This window comes from Lampetra fluviatilis, chromosome 44, assembly GCF_964198595.1.
Source record: "Lampetra fluviatilis chromosome 44, kcLamFluv1.1, whole genome shotgun sequence".
NCBI classification, from domain to species: domain Eukaryota; kingdom Metazoa; phylum Chordata; class Hyperoartia; order Petromyzontiformes; family Petromyzontidae; genus Lampetra; species Lampetra fluviatilis.
The window spans coordinates 6,721,224-6,736,165 of record NC_136318.1 but is presented as its reverse complement, the minus strand read 5'-3'; the positions used below and the strand labels follow the sequence as shown (position 1 = coordinate 6,736,165).

Sequence of the window (14,942 nt, the reverse complement as noted above, 5' to 3'; positions counted from 1 at the left end):
CTGAATTTCTTTCGATTTCAAGCTTTTGTGACTGCAGGGATTCATCTTCTTGGTTCTTTCGGTAAAGTCACGTAGAAGGGAAATAATAAAAATAAAACATAACAAAATATTTTATTATGTTTTATTTTAAAAATATATATATTTCATTGTTTTCTTTTTATTTGTGTTAAACATAATGACATAAAAAAAATGTTTTATTTTTATTATTTTATTATTTCCCTTCTACGTGACTTTACCGAAAGAGCCAAGAAGATTAACTGAATTGATATTCAACAGAAAACAAAATATCTCGCCCTTGCGTGCTGTTTATTGTCAGTGTGGAAAAAAAACGGTCATTCGTGGGTCTTTTACCCGTAAAAATGTATGTAACTTATATATATTTTTGTAATGTATATTATTTCCACAGGATTCGTTGCGAAGCAGAGTGTGTGAAGGGATGTCACATATCCTCCCTGCGTGTGTGTGCCCGGCTGTGCCAAGTCTTCGATTTGTGTTATTCTACATTGGGCCCTTTTCAGCGATAAAATCCTTATTGGAAAATCCGTACGAATTCACCATCCACATTGTCAAATCCAAGGAACCAAAAAGCGTCCATCTCATTGGCTTTTAGCAATGCCGAGAACAAGACTTGGAATAGGCGACAAAGGCCTTTGCCGTTGCAGCACCGCCAACGGTTTTTTTTTCAACCTTGTTTCCTCGCTTAACATCGTAAATGTTCCTTCAAAAAGTATCCTGAAGAAGGAGATTAGTTTCGATTTAAAGCTTTCGTGACTGCAGGGATTCATCTTCTTGGTTCTTTCGGTAAAGTCACGTAGAATGTAATGTATATTATTAATAAAAGAATAAAATTATTAGAATGGAAATAATAAAATAATAAAAAGAAAACATGATAAAATGTATATATTTAATTTTTAGTATTTTATTATTTCCGTTCTAATAATTTAATTATGTTTTATTTTTAATATTTTATTATTTCCATTCTACGTGACTTTACCGAAAGAACCAAGAAGGAGATTAGTGCTGGATACAGTCGCATTTTGCAAGTGTTACTTGTAACTTTGATCCTTCCCCCTGTATCAATAGTTCAATGTTAATGTTCCATTTTATTGAGGGACTACTGTATGGCGTTATCTTGGTGTGGTCTCTGCTGTGGTTGCTGTTGGCTTGCCCAATCTTGATGAATCAGAACTCTATCATTCATTTATTGATTATTATTATTTTATATTTAGTGACTTGCTTACCGTTTTCTCTATGTTGCACTCCTGTCGTGTTTTTGCGTCGTTTGCCATTCTAACTCGCTGACCCCATGTCCCCCGTTCTGGACGTGCGTCACAAAGAGCTTCACAGCTCATCGGATTCCTCCGTCCAGTCTAAAACAAGCATTCTGACGATTTCCGATTCTGTTCTCCACGCAGACGGCGATGTCTGGCGAAGTCCCACCACCGGGGCTCCCTACGCGTCCGTTCCCGAAGTGAATTCAGCGATGCGCTAAAAGGGGGATCGGGGGGAACGAGCGACAGACAGTGACAACGCAACCGCCCGTCCGACGACGACGACGACCACGACACCACGACACTCCGCCAGCAGGGCCCGATACAACAAGGCCCGAAAGAGTTTTTGACATCTGCGTCTATCGCTCAAGCTTGCCCTAGAGTAGGAGGAAAAGAGAAGGAACAGGATGAAAACAGTATATATTGTACAAATAAAAACAAAGTAATTTATTGGTACAACAGGATTGTTTCAGGGAAGTCAGTTTCGGAGCCGATGTACGGTTTGCACAGACGTATCAGAAGAATCGTGATTTGCCGGAAATTGACCCGATTACCGTTGTGTTCACTGGCAAAAGTGTACGAGGAACGAGAAGAATCCGTCGAGATACACAGTGGAGAGAGATTTACGTAGAGGGGTGAGCAAATATATTTTTTTTCTTTACACTTTCCCTTGGGGCAAGATGGACCGGGGGGGGGGGGACAATGTACATCACCGTCAAAAAACCGAGGGACGAGGAGAAAAAAAACCGACGCAAAGACTCCCGAACGAAGATGCTTCACGTCTTCGTTTTTAAGACGTGACTTTTTTTCAGTAGCCCGAGCTAATCTTTTACGTTCTTTTACCTTACCAGTGCCTGTGGCAGAGGGACAACACAACAACGAGAACTTGAATGAAACAAACTATAGAGGTCAACTCACTATACTGTCAAGTACACATTGCTGTTATATCTGGTTCGTCAGCTGGAATACATATCCCCGTCTTCAAGTGTGGCTATTGAACACCAGTAGCTGATAATTATAAAAAACTCTAATTTCCTTGATCTGATAGGGGTTAAACATTGTTAGAACTGTGTCTCCTTTTGAAGGCTACAGTTTCTCAAAAAGATCTGGGTTCTCACCTGACCTTCGGTATTTTCAAATGTAAACACGTGCGAGGTTGTGTTTCCAACGCACCGTGGAGAATGAGTTTGCGTAGACGTGGAAATAAAGCATTAAAATGTATTAAAGTCGGTTAGGTCCATAATTGTGACCATATTTAGCATGTGGTACACATTACTGGCAGGGCGGGGGGGGTAAAGGTTGTATATTTTTTAATCCTTCAACATCTCACTTTGAACATCGATGAGTACCACATCAGTGTTTTTTTTCTTTCGAGGAGGCATGGAAAAACCTGCTGCTGGATTAATATTCACATCTAATCTCTTCTGATAGTGTTGGACAATTTCACCTTTGGGGATGGGTCATTGTCATAATGGTTAAGCCAGCGTTACTAAAAAAAATGTAATGTAAATAGCAAATGCCTTTCGTTTGGTACGTTTACCACAAGCGATGTGATCATATTCATTACCTACGGGATTATTTTTCATATTGTTTCTTCGAGGAACAAATGATCCGATTGATGAAAATATTCGAAAGCGAGGTCATAATTTGTACACATTCTTGAAGTCTGTTCATGTTCGGTTGATTTTTTTGCACCGAAAAACCAGGGTTAAAACATGGGTTTTTTTGACACGTGACCGCAGTTACCAACACCTCATTATTGTTTGTGAGCTTGGTTAATTGCAATATGTCCGAGCGAGCTTGGCTATCGTTAAAAAAACTGTTTTGTCATACGTTGGATAACCCGTCCTATTTCATTTCACAGTGTGGGCTTTGCATTGTGGAGCTGCACATATTAACGTGCATTGTTTACCAATAGGCCAAGACCATTAACAAATCATTCGAATCACTGAAAAATCGTGAAGCATTTTGTTCACTCGTGTAGTCGTGGACGTAGCAGACACTTGACATTCTTAACCGGATTAAAATGTGCAAACAGTTATTTTGTGTAATAAAAATGTACAAACTTTTGTTTTAAGTTATAAAGTGGTTTTTCTTCACGAGTTATTGTCCCTGGTAATGTGATTGCCAAAATGTGAAATACAAACCCACTCCATGATCATCATCCATTGGCTGTGATTTGATCATAATTTAACATCAACAATCTAACATACATGTATTGTACTTTCGGAGGGCAGCATACGCACATTAGGCAATACTCTCTGTTGTCAGAAACGAGAGGTGTTGCAGTATTGAGTACAACATTGCAAGGCCGTAATTATAATATATATTGGGGGACACACATCCCCCCCCCCCAATATTCAAATATGCTCAAAATGTCCCCCCAATATATTGCTATAAAATAGATTTCTGTTTATATGATTGTGGTTATGGTTGTACTTTATTACTCCCTAATCTCTGGCATTACATACAATGAAACAAGAAAAGGTAAAAAAAAGAAAAAACAGCAATGTAATACAATACACGATTAGACATTATTGTAAAAAAATAAATAAAAAGTACATCCCATGTGTTAGTGAATTTTTTTTTATTTTAGGCAGGAAATGGCAGGAAATTCGTTTTCAAATTTCAAAAAAAAATTCTGGGGGGGGAGGACCCCCAGACGCCCTTAGAAGATTTGGTCCCCCCCCAATGTTGACTCCATGGCTACAGCCTTGCAACATTGTGTCAAGCAGACGGCAAACACCGAAGCAATGTAGTCGACATCGCTGCAAATGATAGCGCTTGCCCCGCTGTACGTATGTTGAACTTATTTCGCACCAACCGTGCTAATCGGAGGGGCGGGGGGAAAGGACAACAAACCAAACACAAAAAGCAGTCCTCAAGAAATTAGTTTTCAATTCAGAAAATTCTACTTATCCCTCTGCCATGCCTGCCTTTCCAGCTTTCAGCACAGCACACGCCGGAATCGTATGCATCTCGTCCCCCGGAATGGCTGAAGCTAAGTGAAATAGTCATTAAAGCGGCTCGGAGCGGCAGGCAAGAACAACCACGGCCCGCCGTTCGCAAAGCACGTGGAGTTATCCATTCAGAAATTCTCAAACAACTTCGCGCAAACAAAAACAAAACTCGGCGCTCATTCACGGCTCCTTGCCCGCCGAAAAGTCTTGCGGTTACGCGAAAAGGGGCCTTTGGGCGATTGGAAAGGAACACGTTTTGCTGTCGCGTCATATTGGACGTCAACGATGGAATCGTGAAGACATTGCTGCTTGTGTGTCAAGACGTTTATTTTTATTTTGGATCGTCCGATAAGTTTTTCGCAGTAACCATTCAGGCTCCAGTGATTCACATTGCAGTGTTGTATTTGTGGGGGGGCGGGGTGGGGGACGGTGTAACCTCAAAACGAGTAACTCGCGGAGCAATTTTGTATAACAGTGGATGTCAGAAATTAGAAACGTATCAGTGGTGAAAGTTGGTACCGGTGAATCACCTCGTAAACATGCAACGTTGGGCCAACCTTGCGTGTGGTTCAAGAAATATTGGACAAACGGCCAAAATGTTTCGCCTTTACCACACAGTAGGAATTGTAGGGTGCCACAGTGGCGAGATGTTAACTAACTCGCCTGGTACACAGGAGGTCGTGGGTTCGATCCCGACCCCGACGCCTCATGTATATTTGAAGTTTGCATGTTCTCACCTTGGTTGCGTGGATTTTTCTCCGAGTCCTCCGGTTTTTCCATCCACATTTAAAATCAACGAGCGTTTAGGGTATTTGGCTGCTATAAATTTCCACATGACAAGCCACTTCGTTGAGCTATCATTTGTGGCCAGGTCGCTTTTGAAAAAAGAGCTATATAGCTAAGTGGGACTAACTTGGTAAGATAAGAAAACATTTGTTTAGTTTTAGTTTAACTGGTAGCAGCTTACCATCATTGTTCGTGCTCACATCTTTACGAATACGGTGCCCTCGTGCAAGTGTGCTGAAAGTGTACTGCAGTACAGAACCATCACTGAACAAGCAAGCATGTCCCAAAGCACCAATGAGACACTTCATCTCCATTGTAGGTGCTCAGCCAACGGTTAAAATTACCACCTTCCTATTGTAGAATCCAATCTTGTCATCTGACAATCAATGTTTACAACAAAGTGGTACCGATTTTACACACCCCATGAGTAATGACTTCTGCAAATTGAACTCAACAGTAAAAAGTGGGATATTTTTGGCACATTTTGTAACCAAAATGAACAATATTACACAAAAATCAAAGTTAAAATTGTTACTAAAATTCCATATTTGTGTTTCAACAATTACTTTTTTTTATATACGTTTACGCACCCTATCAACCGCACGGCCTTCTGGGAGTGCGTCTTATGAACAGTTCGGTTCAACTTCTTGGTTCTTTCGGTAAAGTCACGTAGAAGGGAAATAATAAAATAATAAAAATAAAACATATTTAAACTTTCATTTTTATTATTTTATTATTTCCCTTCTACGTGACTTTACAGAAAGAACCAAGAATATGAATCCCTGCAGTCACGAAAGCTTTAAATTGAAGTTCGGTTCAACTCAAGAAAACCCCAGACCGATTGCAACATTCGGTGTGAGTCGGGAACCCAATTCTTACTAAAGACTCCTTCCCCATCGAGCATCGGGGCAGTTAAAACGAGCCATCATGACACTCAGAGAAACCCGATCACGCAATAATTGTCACAATTCAGGGTCATAGCTCGATTCAAGAATCGAATTGTAACTGGGTGGCGAATGGTAATGCCTCCATTGGTTGCAGGGGGGGGGGGGCGGGGGAGGTAAACCATTATTGTAAACACAAACCGTACGAATCCAAACACATTGACTCTTACCTGCTCAAGTCGGTATCAATAATCGATTAATTGATCCATCGTGCGCCTATAATGAAGAGCAGTTTGAAGATCACTTGCCGGCCTTGCATGTGATTATGAAATGTAAAATACTGTACGTATAATTTCACACGTATCATTCGAGGTGGGAAGGAAGGATATTTAGCTTGATTCACATTTAGCAAACTGAATTTATACCTTCAAAGATAATGTTTTATTGGGGTGGAAATAATTTTTCAGTGGTTGCACATTTCTTTTGTTTGTTCGAGTAATATGATTCATTGTTGGACTTCCAAAACACTTTACAACATTAATATAGTACAGATCAATTGAAACAGAGCTGGAATTGGAGCTGATTCAAACACGCTGTCGTGTGATGATGGTCAACTTAAACGTTTGGGCCAAAACAAAATAACTCCTTGAAGTGATATAAGGTAAAATATCCCAATTTCAAAATTCTCCTGGAATTCCCTTGAGCATAAGTGACGCTTTCGTTTGGGAAATAATTAAACGTAGGTAATTATGTTTATAATTTATTTGTATAGCGTAATTTAAAATTCCGCCTGTTGTCAAACCAATGTTCTTTCCATTTGATGTAATAACATACCCGCTGTAGATTTTGTTTTCAAATTTTCTTTCTAAATGCTCAAACAGAAATAGTCAAAAAACAAACGCATTTGATTCTGGTCTTTAATTTTGATCATTTGACACCCCCCCCCTGCCCTTGCAAAAAAACGCAATACTAATTGGCATCTAACAATAATTACCAGCGAAACGTCGTATTACTCAAATTGTAAATGTTGTGGATTTACTCTCCAACACACCGGTGGGCTGTTATCGTAACTATTTGGCGTTTTGTTTACGTGACAAATCCCTAACTAATTGGCTGTGTCGGGTGTTGGAGGCTTTCGACTATTTCTACTTACGCGATCTAACCCAAAAACCTTTATTATGACTAATTGTTGTTTAACATATCAAATTTCACAAGTTACACCCTGAAAATGCGGATGTGGACAATGTACCTCATGCAGCTGTGCTCTTTCTATCCTACAGAGGGAATATCTTGGGTTGCTTTTCTTTTTTTTAAAATCCTTTATATTAAGTTCACTTGCTTGCTTAGGACCGTGCAAATCTTTCGGTCGTTTTTTAACCCACTTCCCGTGATCCAATCGAGCTGACATTTTCCACACAGACTCGTTGTGCGTGACAATTAATGTCCGTGAAAATTGTTTTCCAAAATGTTACACTTTTTAGGACAAAAATATTATATTTAATTACCAATTGCTAAATGGTGCAATGCAATCATCTGACCCATAGGTGGCAGCCATCTCAAGCCAGAGGACGAGCGGACTCTAGCCGCCACGCATATAAAGGATTTTTCAGTGAAAAACTTTGTTTTTACGGGTTATACTTATCCGGAGTTAATTATTGAAGGGTGCTTTGTGAGTGAGTGAACGTTCACGTTTAATTTGTGTCAAATGTCAAAATTTGACTGTAACTATTACAATGGTGGCTCATTTAATCTACAACATCCAAACGAACCGCTCGTGGCAATGAATACAAGGCTCTTGATTTTGCTTCAGTGAGCGTTGTATTCAGAACCACTCTGATTTATTTAACAAACATTCTACTATTTTCTTACTTGTGGAGCTTCAAATGGCTCCACATTTTAAATAAACAGAACCATACAATGTGTATTGTTTATTTTGTATGTCCTTCACGAATGGAACTGAATACTTAAACACAATAATCAATGGAGGCTCCCGATGCTATTTTCTCTGAAGCGTAGAGTCATTTTTTTATCAATTCAATACATTTAAAGTCTCCTCACAGCATGTTTCCTAGTTTGGCAAAGTAGAGCAAAGTGCTCAGTACAACTCCCTCATTTATTGAGTCGTGTCAGAGGAAGGCCATACACATCCCCAATTGAAACATTGCTGTGTTTGGTTTACATTTGACTTATTATTTGGTTCTTTCGGTTAAGTCACGTCTAAAGATAAAATAATAAATTAAATTAAATAATAGAATACGACGTTTCGATTGCAACACAAGCAATCATCATCAGGTACATAAAATCTAACCAGAAAACTATAGACAGACATATTAGCAGACAGATATTACCAAGATACATAGCGAGAGCAACACAAGTAACAGAGAGGGGTGATCGTCTCTGTGTGGTGGCCTTAAATAGACAGAGGGGGGGCGGAGGCAGAGAGGGAGGGGGGTTAGAGAAAAAAAATTAGCATATCAATTGGTGCTGCAAGAACGATTACACGGCAAGCAAGCCTGAAAATCAGGAGAAAGACACACTCAAATAAAATAACCTAGTAAAATATCGAAATGTAATGTAATACAACACAGAGGGTCGGTCAACACACAATTAACGCATAGCCTGGTTGATTACGTATTTCAAAGATTGCTAAGTTAGAATTTGAGTGTGTACATTCTAAAGAGGACACAGGCAGAGAAAACAAGTCACCAGAGAGAGAGAAAAAAAGATAAGCTTAAAACTAAGATTACATTTGACTTTTTTTACACCCGGATATGAACTCTTCAACAGCACGATTGGAGGGCATTCTGCAGGCCGGCCCCCTGCACTATGTTATACTCAATTGTTGGCAACAGGAAAAATCAGAAAACTGTCATATAATTTCAGTTATGCATTTCACCGATCTATGTTATATTGTGTAAATCTCATCCGTTTTATACAAAAACTAAAATCCCATTCTATGTATGTCTGCATTGCTGTTAATTCCACGTATTCAGCCTTAGCTGCTGTACAGGGTGAACCAGGTGTCTCGTGACCCCCAATTAATTGACCCCTAACATGCTTTTTTGTGTTCCTTTGCCATCGTTCCTAAAAAAAAAAGCTACTTTTTTTCATTCACCTGCTGCGCAACACGGATCCGTGTTTAGATGGACATCTGGTGCGGAGATTATTTTGTAAATAGATGCCAGGTGTTTTAAAAGTGGGGCTGTGGGGGGGTGGTGGTGAAGCTGCAATAATGCAGAGCATTGTTCAGCAATTTGACAACAGTGCAGTCCGATTATGAAAGGAGAACGATGGTAGAGAGCATGCCTCATGCACGTGTAGCAAGAATGCGGTGGCTTTTCTTTTTACAAATTTTGTCATTTTTGCAAAACGTGCGTACATTTCACGACGCTGTTCAATTGTTGTGTTGTAGGCACGCGAGAAAAGCATTGTTACCATAACAACAAAATTCAGCTATACACTCATGGCCAAAGTAATCTACAAGTACATTCCATATCGTCCACGATTAGCATGGTTGGCATGGTTGGCTACGTACGGTGCGAAAGAAGTGCAACATATATGCATACACAAGGAGGAGGCACCGTATGTGAAGTGTGTTGCAATGCGATGTATTAATGTGTGCAGAATATACGATAAGTATTTAAAGCCTGTGGAAGCGAGGTTAGAGGAAAGTAAACGCAGCGTTCCGTCATTGTTTCTAACGGAAATCTGTACATGAGTTAATAAATCTAAAGGTTCATATGGTATAACACGTAGGCTTTCGCGACCAATCGCATTCATGATAAAGGATTTTGGGTTTAGATCGTGTCGGTATAAATGTGTCGTAACCCTCCACCACCCGACACGGCCAATTAGTAAGGGATTTGTCACGTAAACAAAACGCGGCAATTACTCACTACTATACTGGCAAATCGTCCGATGATGCTGGATGCAATTACCAGCGAAACGTTGGACTACTCAAATTGTAAATGTTGTGGATTTACTCTCCAACACACCGGTGGGCTGAAGTAGTAACTAATTGGCGCGTTTTATTTACGTGACAAACCTTCCCGGTTGGCTGTGTCGGGTGGTGGAGGGTGACGACACATTTATACTTACGCGATCAAACCCAAAAACCTTTATTACGAGTACGTATGTTACACTACGTAAAAACAATTTCAGGTTGCACAAAGCCTTATCAATAGTGAAAACCTGCAAATTGTAACTTCTCCCAAACGTGGGTGGTCATCGACCTGAAAAGAGTGAAAATGATTGTGTATTTAGGTGTTTAAACATACACCTTTTTTTATTTCAGCACAATGTTGGGAGTAATGTGTCGGATATTCAAAAGGGGTATCTCGTAAAGTATGCTTTTAATAACGAAGAAACATCCAAACGCGTTGTTTAACATTGCTTCATCAATCATCCCCGATGTATTATAATCGCAAGCTCTCATTTAAACAAGCGTTGTGGGTTTTTTTTAAAGTTCACATTAAAAGTCCATTTCGTTACATTTCAGTCGAGAGAGCATTGCCTGTAAACAAGCACGCATTGTATTTCGATTTAAAGCTTTCGTTACTGCAGGGATTCATCTTCTTGGTTCTTTCGGTAAAGTCACGTAGAAGGGAAGTAATAAAATAATAAAAATAAAACATAATACAAATAATTCTCACGACGTTTCGGCCACAACGCAAGCAGCCGTCCTCAGGTGAAGACCAGGTCTGTCGGAAAGAGGAGGAGGAAGAGGAGGAGGTAGGAGGAGCTGTCTTTCCGACAGACCTGTTCTTCACCTGAGGACGGCTGCTTGCGTTGTGGCCGAAACGTCGTGAGAATTATTTTATTATGTTTTATTTTTATTATTTTATTATTTCCCTTCTACGTGACTTTACCGAAAGAACCAAGAAGCACGCATTGTACTTTGCAATTGAGGTTCTCGTTGCGTTGATTGACGACATTCTGAAAGTAAAGCAAAAGAATTGGCCACGACAACTCATCTCTGAGCATGAAGATCTAACTGCGACTGGTGGTGCAAAGTCAATGGATGAGAATTCAAAGATGATTACAAAAAATCATTTCAAGTTAGATTAGTATTATTATTATACGAGCTTTTCTTTCATAGAATTAACTTGTCAGATAGTCGGAAAAGTTCTATGCTATTTTTATGAATGTTGGCATTAAATAAACCGCCTTACAAAAGTTTTGCTTGGTTAAGTTAGTGGTTCATTTATCTTTGTGCGTGTGTGTGTATATATTAGGAGTTAAACTATTCACGCCTACCCTCCCCCTCTGAGTGATGTAACGAATTATCGTGATTCAGGGAGCGGTAGCGTAGAGGTTAGCGCGCTGCGCTACGAACCCAGCGACCCGAGTTCGATTCCCGCTCACAGCCACAACACCAGTGACGATTATCTGAGCAGGTACTGGGCCTCCCCTAGGTCGACTCAGCCGCAAATGAGTACCTGGTGCGCTGTGTAAGCATTGCCACTAGGGAGACAAACGCGGTCGGGCGTGGTGCTGGCCACCCACCCCCTCGTGTACCATTCCGGCCTTCATAGGTGCTCGCTAACAGCACTTGCCCCTACAATCTGTTAAGGATATACGGGGGGTCTTTGTCTCTGTATATTAGGAGTGACAATGACTATTCAACTCCACTCTCCGCGCCCGAGTGACGCAATGAATTCTCATGATTCAGGGTCACAGTTCAAGTCAACATTGAGTCGTTCAGTGTCGATATGTCGTGGCCGCGTGGTGACGCAACCCGTTACGGCAGCAATGGTGGGGTGGGGGGAGGGCTGTTTAATAATAACCGCTGGTAAAACGGTGGACTGATTGCAAGATCGATTACCGAGGCGGGGAATTGAGAAATGAACGCAATGATCGATTAAAAAACCCGTGCTGAACGATGAACAAGGTACGCCTGGAAAATAATCACGCTTGAAAGGTCCAACCGCAGAACGTGAAAATACCGAAGACTCCTTACGTCCGTTAGAATTATTTCCATTCCGTCAAGAGATCTGGAAAAAAAACAAATCTGGGCCAAAAATAACATCGGGTTTTCATAAATGTTGTTGCGGCAGTCTTTGCGGAAATATGAGAGCAATATTTGATCAAAATGTGAGATAAAGATTTCACAGCTGGTAAACAACAACAACTCACAGCTATGTTTACCACCACATCATTGCATTGGTAGTTTTTATTTTGAAATGGCTACATCCACTAAACCTTTAGATTCAAGATTAATAAAAAAAAAGCAGCTGCAATATTACATGTCCTGCACACCCTGGCGAGTGGCTATTAATTAGTAACGTTTAGTTTTACGAGACAAAGGTAACGTTTGATTCGAAAGTTATAACACTTTATTAATGAGGAATTAAATTACACTTTTTCACATCACATTCGCCTGCCTCCAATGGACATATTTACAATCAGAGGTAAATAGAGGTGATTGGGAATACGCAATGACTCACTATTCATTTAACACGTGGAAACATCCAACAATGTGTTTGTTTGCCGTGAATATGCAATCATAAGGAATGACCCACGCATTGTATTATTTGGGTTAATATTAAATACATTACGTATAAATGTACTCCTATTTGGCCCACTCAAGTTACATGCGTCCATGTCTGCATATTCATAATCAGAATATTTATTCAGACTGCAGGAGAAATCCTTTAGAGCTATAAAGCATGTACTCCTATTTGGCCCACTCAAGTTACATGCGTCCATGTCTGCATATTCATAATCAGAATATTTATTCAGACTGCAGGAGAAATCCTTTAGAGCTATAAAGCATGTACTCCTATTTGGCCCACTCAAGTTACATGCGTCCATGTCTGCATATTCATAATCAGAATATTTATTCAGACTGCAGGAGAAATCCTTTAGAGCTATAAAGCATGTACTCCTATTTGGCCCACTCAAGTTACATGCGTCCATGTCTGCATATTCATAATCAGAATATTTATTCAGACTGCAGGAGAAATCCTTTAGAGCTATAAAGCTCTTTTGTTCACAAATTTGCCCCCCATATTCACGACGAGCCACTCTTTCTCACGTCATCGCCATCCCTCCACACTCTAAAAACACCCTGACCCCGTAATTCCCTACCCCGCTTCCTCCACCCATCAGTTCCATTCACCGAGGCCTCTGGAATTCCCATTCAGTGTGTAACAAGCCCCGCTTCCACCCCAGACGCATTTTCCTTAAAAAAGACACGTTCCTTCGGAGTGGGCAGGTAGGAACTTGGTTGGACAGCGCATTCGTGCACGACAGACAGACAAATAATCCCTGGTGGGCAGTGTGGAACCTGTTGTTCCTACCTGTGTACAAGAGAACTTGACTTGAGGTAGCCAGGCAGCCAGCCAGGTAGCCAGCCCCCTTCACTATCGGCCCCTCCCCCTTGCTTAGGCACCTCCCCTTACCGCCCCCTCCCTTAGGCCCCTCCCCTGACCCCCCCCCCTCCCTCAGGCCCCTCCGCTGACCCCCCCTCCCCTGACCACCCCCCCATATCCTTAGGCCCCTCCCCTGACCCCCCTTCGCTTAGGCCCCTCCCCTCTACGTACCCGGCAGTAGGTCTCCACCAATCAAAAGAGCTGTTTGTTTATATATATATATTTATGCACGACAGACAGACAGACAAAAAATCCCTGGTGGGCAGTGTGGAACATTGCTCTTACCTGTAAAAAAACCATTCAAGCCCTAGCAATGACAGAAACCTGAATATCCACATTGAACACTGCCACCCCAGCTGCACTTTCCACATTTCCGCACCAACTTCATCCGTTCCCCATGACCATCTGGCAAGCCTGGTGGCGGCTTTCAGTTGCTCTTCTCCTCCACCTGGATCCCATCGCCTCCACCTGTTGCCCTTCCTTCCTTTGTCTCTTTCGAATTTCAACTATCCTCTTTCTCTTTCCCCTTTGCAATCTCATTTCTAATTCTATACCGCACCCCTGGTCAGTCCTCCGAGATCTTCGACGACTTGGATTGCCTTATCTCCACAATCCTTCCTATCTCATCTCCGCTGATTCGTCAGAGTGTATGAATCCTTGCAGTCACGAAAGCTTCAAATGTAGAATTAATAGCCTCTATGGGGAGGAATTTCACCTATCTGTTAGAGTGTTTAACAGACAACGAGACAAGAAGTCACAGCTTCTCGAGACGCCGGCCTTCCTCAAGAGATGCTTGGAATTTTGCCTCACTTGATACAGTGAATCTAGCTGTGACGGTCCCACCTGATGACGGAGACTTTTGTTGCCTCCGAAACGTCGTGATTTATAATTTTTATTTTTATTTCTATTATTATTTAAATTTTTATTTTTACCTACGTGACTTTACCGAAAAAAACTAAGAGTATTCGTCTGGGTGACTTCAACCTCCATCCTCCTTCCCCATTTACGTCCTCGACTTTAATGTCTCTCACCAGCTCTTTCAACCTACTCCTTATCTCCTCTCCTCCGACTCACTCCTCCGGCACCACGCTTGACCTTATCTTCACCTCCGCTTGGCTCAGCTTCCCATGTCCTAGTTGAACCTTCGTCCTCCGTTCGATCACCTATTACTGACCGTGACACTCACAATTCCATCCCCCTCACTCTCCTCCACAGGAATCTACGCTCCCTTGATCGCTCTGCACTTGATTCCCTTGTTTCCACGAACCTTCCGCCCCTGTATGATTTCTCCCACCTCCACCCAGACGAAGGATCATCCGTCCGACATTCTGCACTTTATTATTCATTGGACGCTCTTGCCCCTCTGCTGCCTTTCACCCCTCCTAATCCACCTCCTAGGCCTCGGCTGACGCCTGGGCTAAAGATTCAGCGGCGCCTCGTACGCAAAGCCGAGCGAACCTGGAAGATCATACCGACTCCTGATTCTCACTCGACTCACGTTCCCTTTCGATTTAAAGTTTTCGTGACTGCAGGGATTCATCTTCTTGGTTCTTTCGGTAAAGTCACGTAGAAGGGAAGTAATACAATAATAAAAATAAAACATAATAAAATAATTATCACGACGCTGGTCTTCACCTGAGGACGGCTGCTTGCGTTGTGGCCGAAACG

The 14,942-nt window shown here is 41.4% G+C and overlaps 1 protein-coding gene across 2 annotated transcripts in view; it reads left to right on the top strand.

Annotated features, from left to right (window-relative positions):
* LOC144947350 (membrane-associated guanylate kinase, WW and PDZ domain-containing protein 1-like) overlaps positions 1-3,510 on the top strand; it is a 320,338-nt gene extending 316,828 nt beyond the window's left edge. For both annotated transcript variants that reach the window (XM_078876623.1, XM_078876624.1), the window contains one exon: positions 1,416-3,510. In XM_078876623.1, the coding sequence (XP_078732749.1) occupies positions 1,416-1,475 (60 nt within the window). In that variant the 3' untranslated portion in view covers positions 1,476-3,510. The remainder of the gene's footprint in view (positions 1-1,415) is intronic.
* The last annotated feature ends 11,432 nt before the right edge of the window (positions 3,511-14,942 follow it).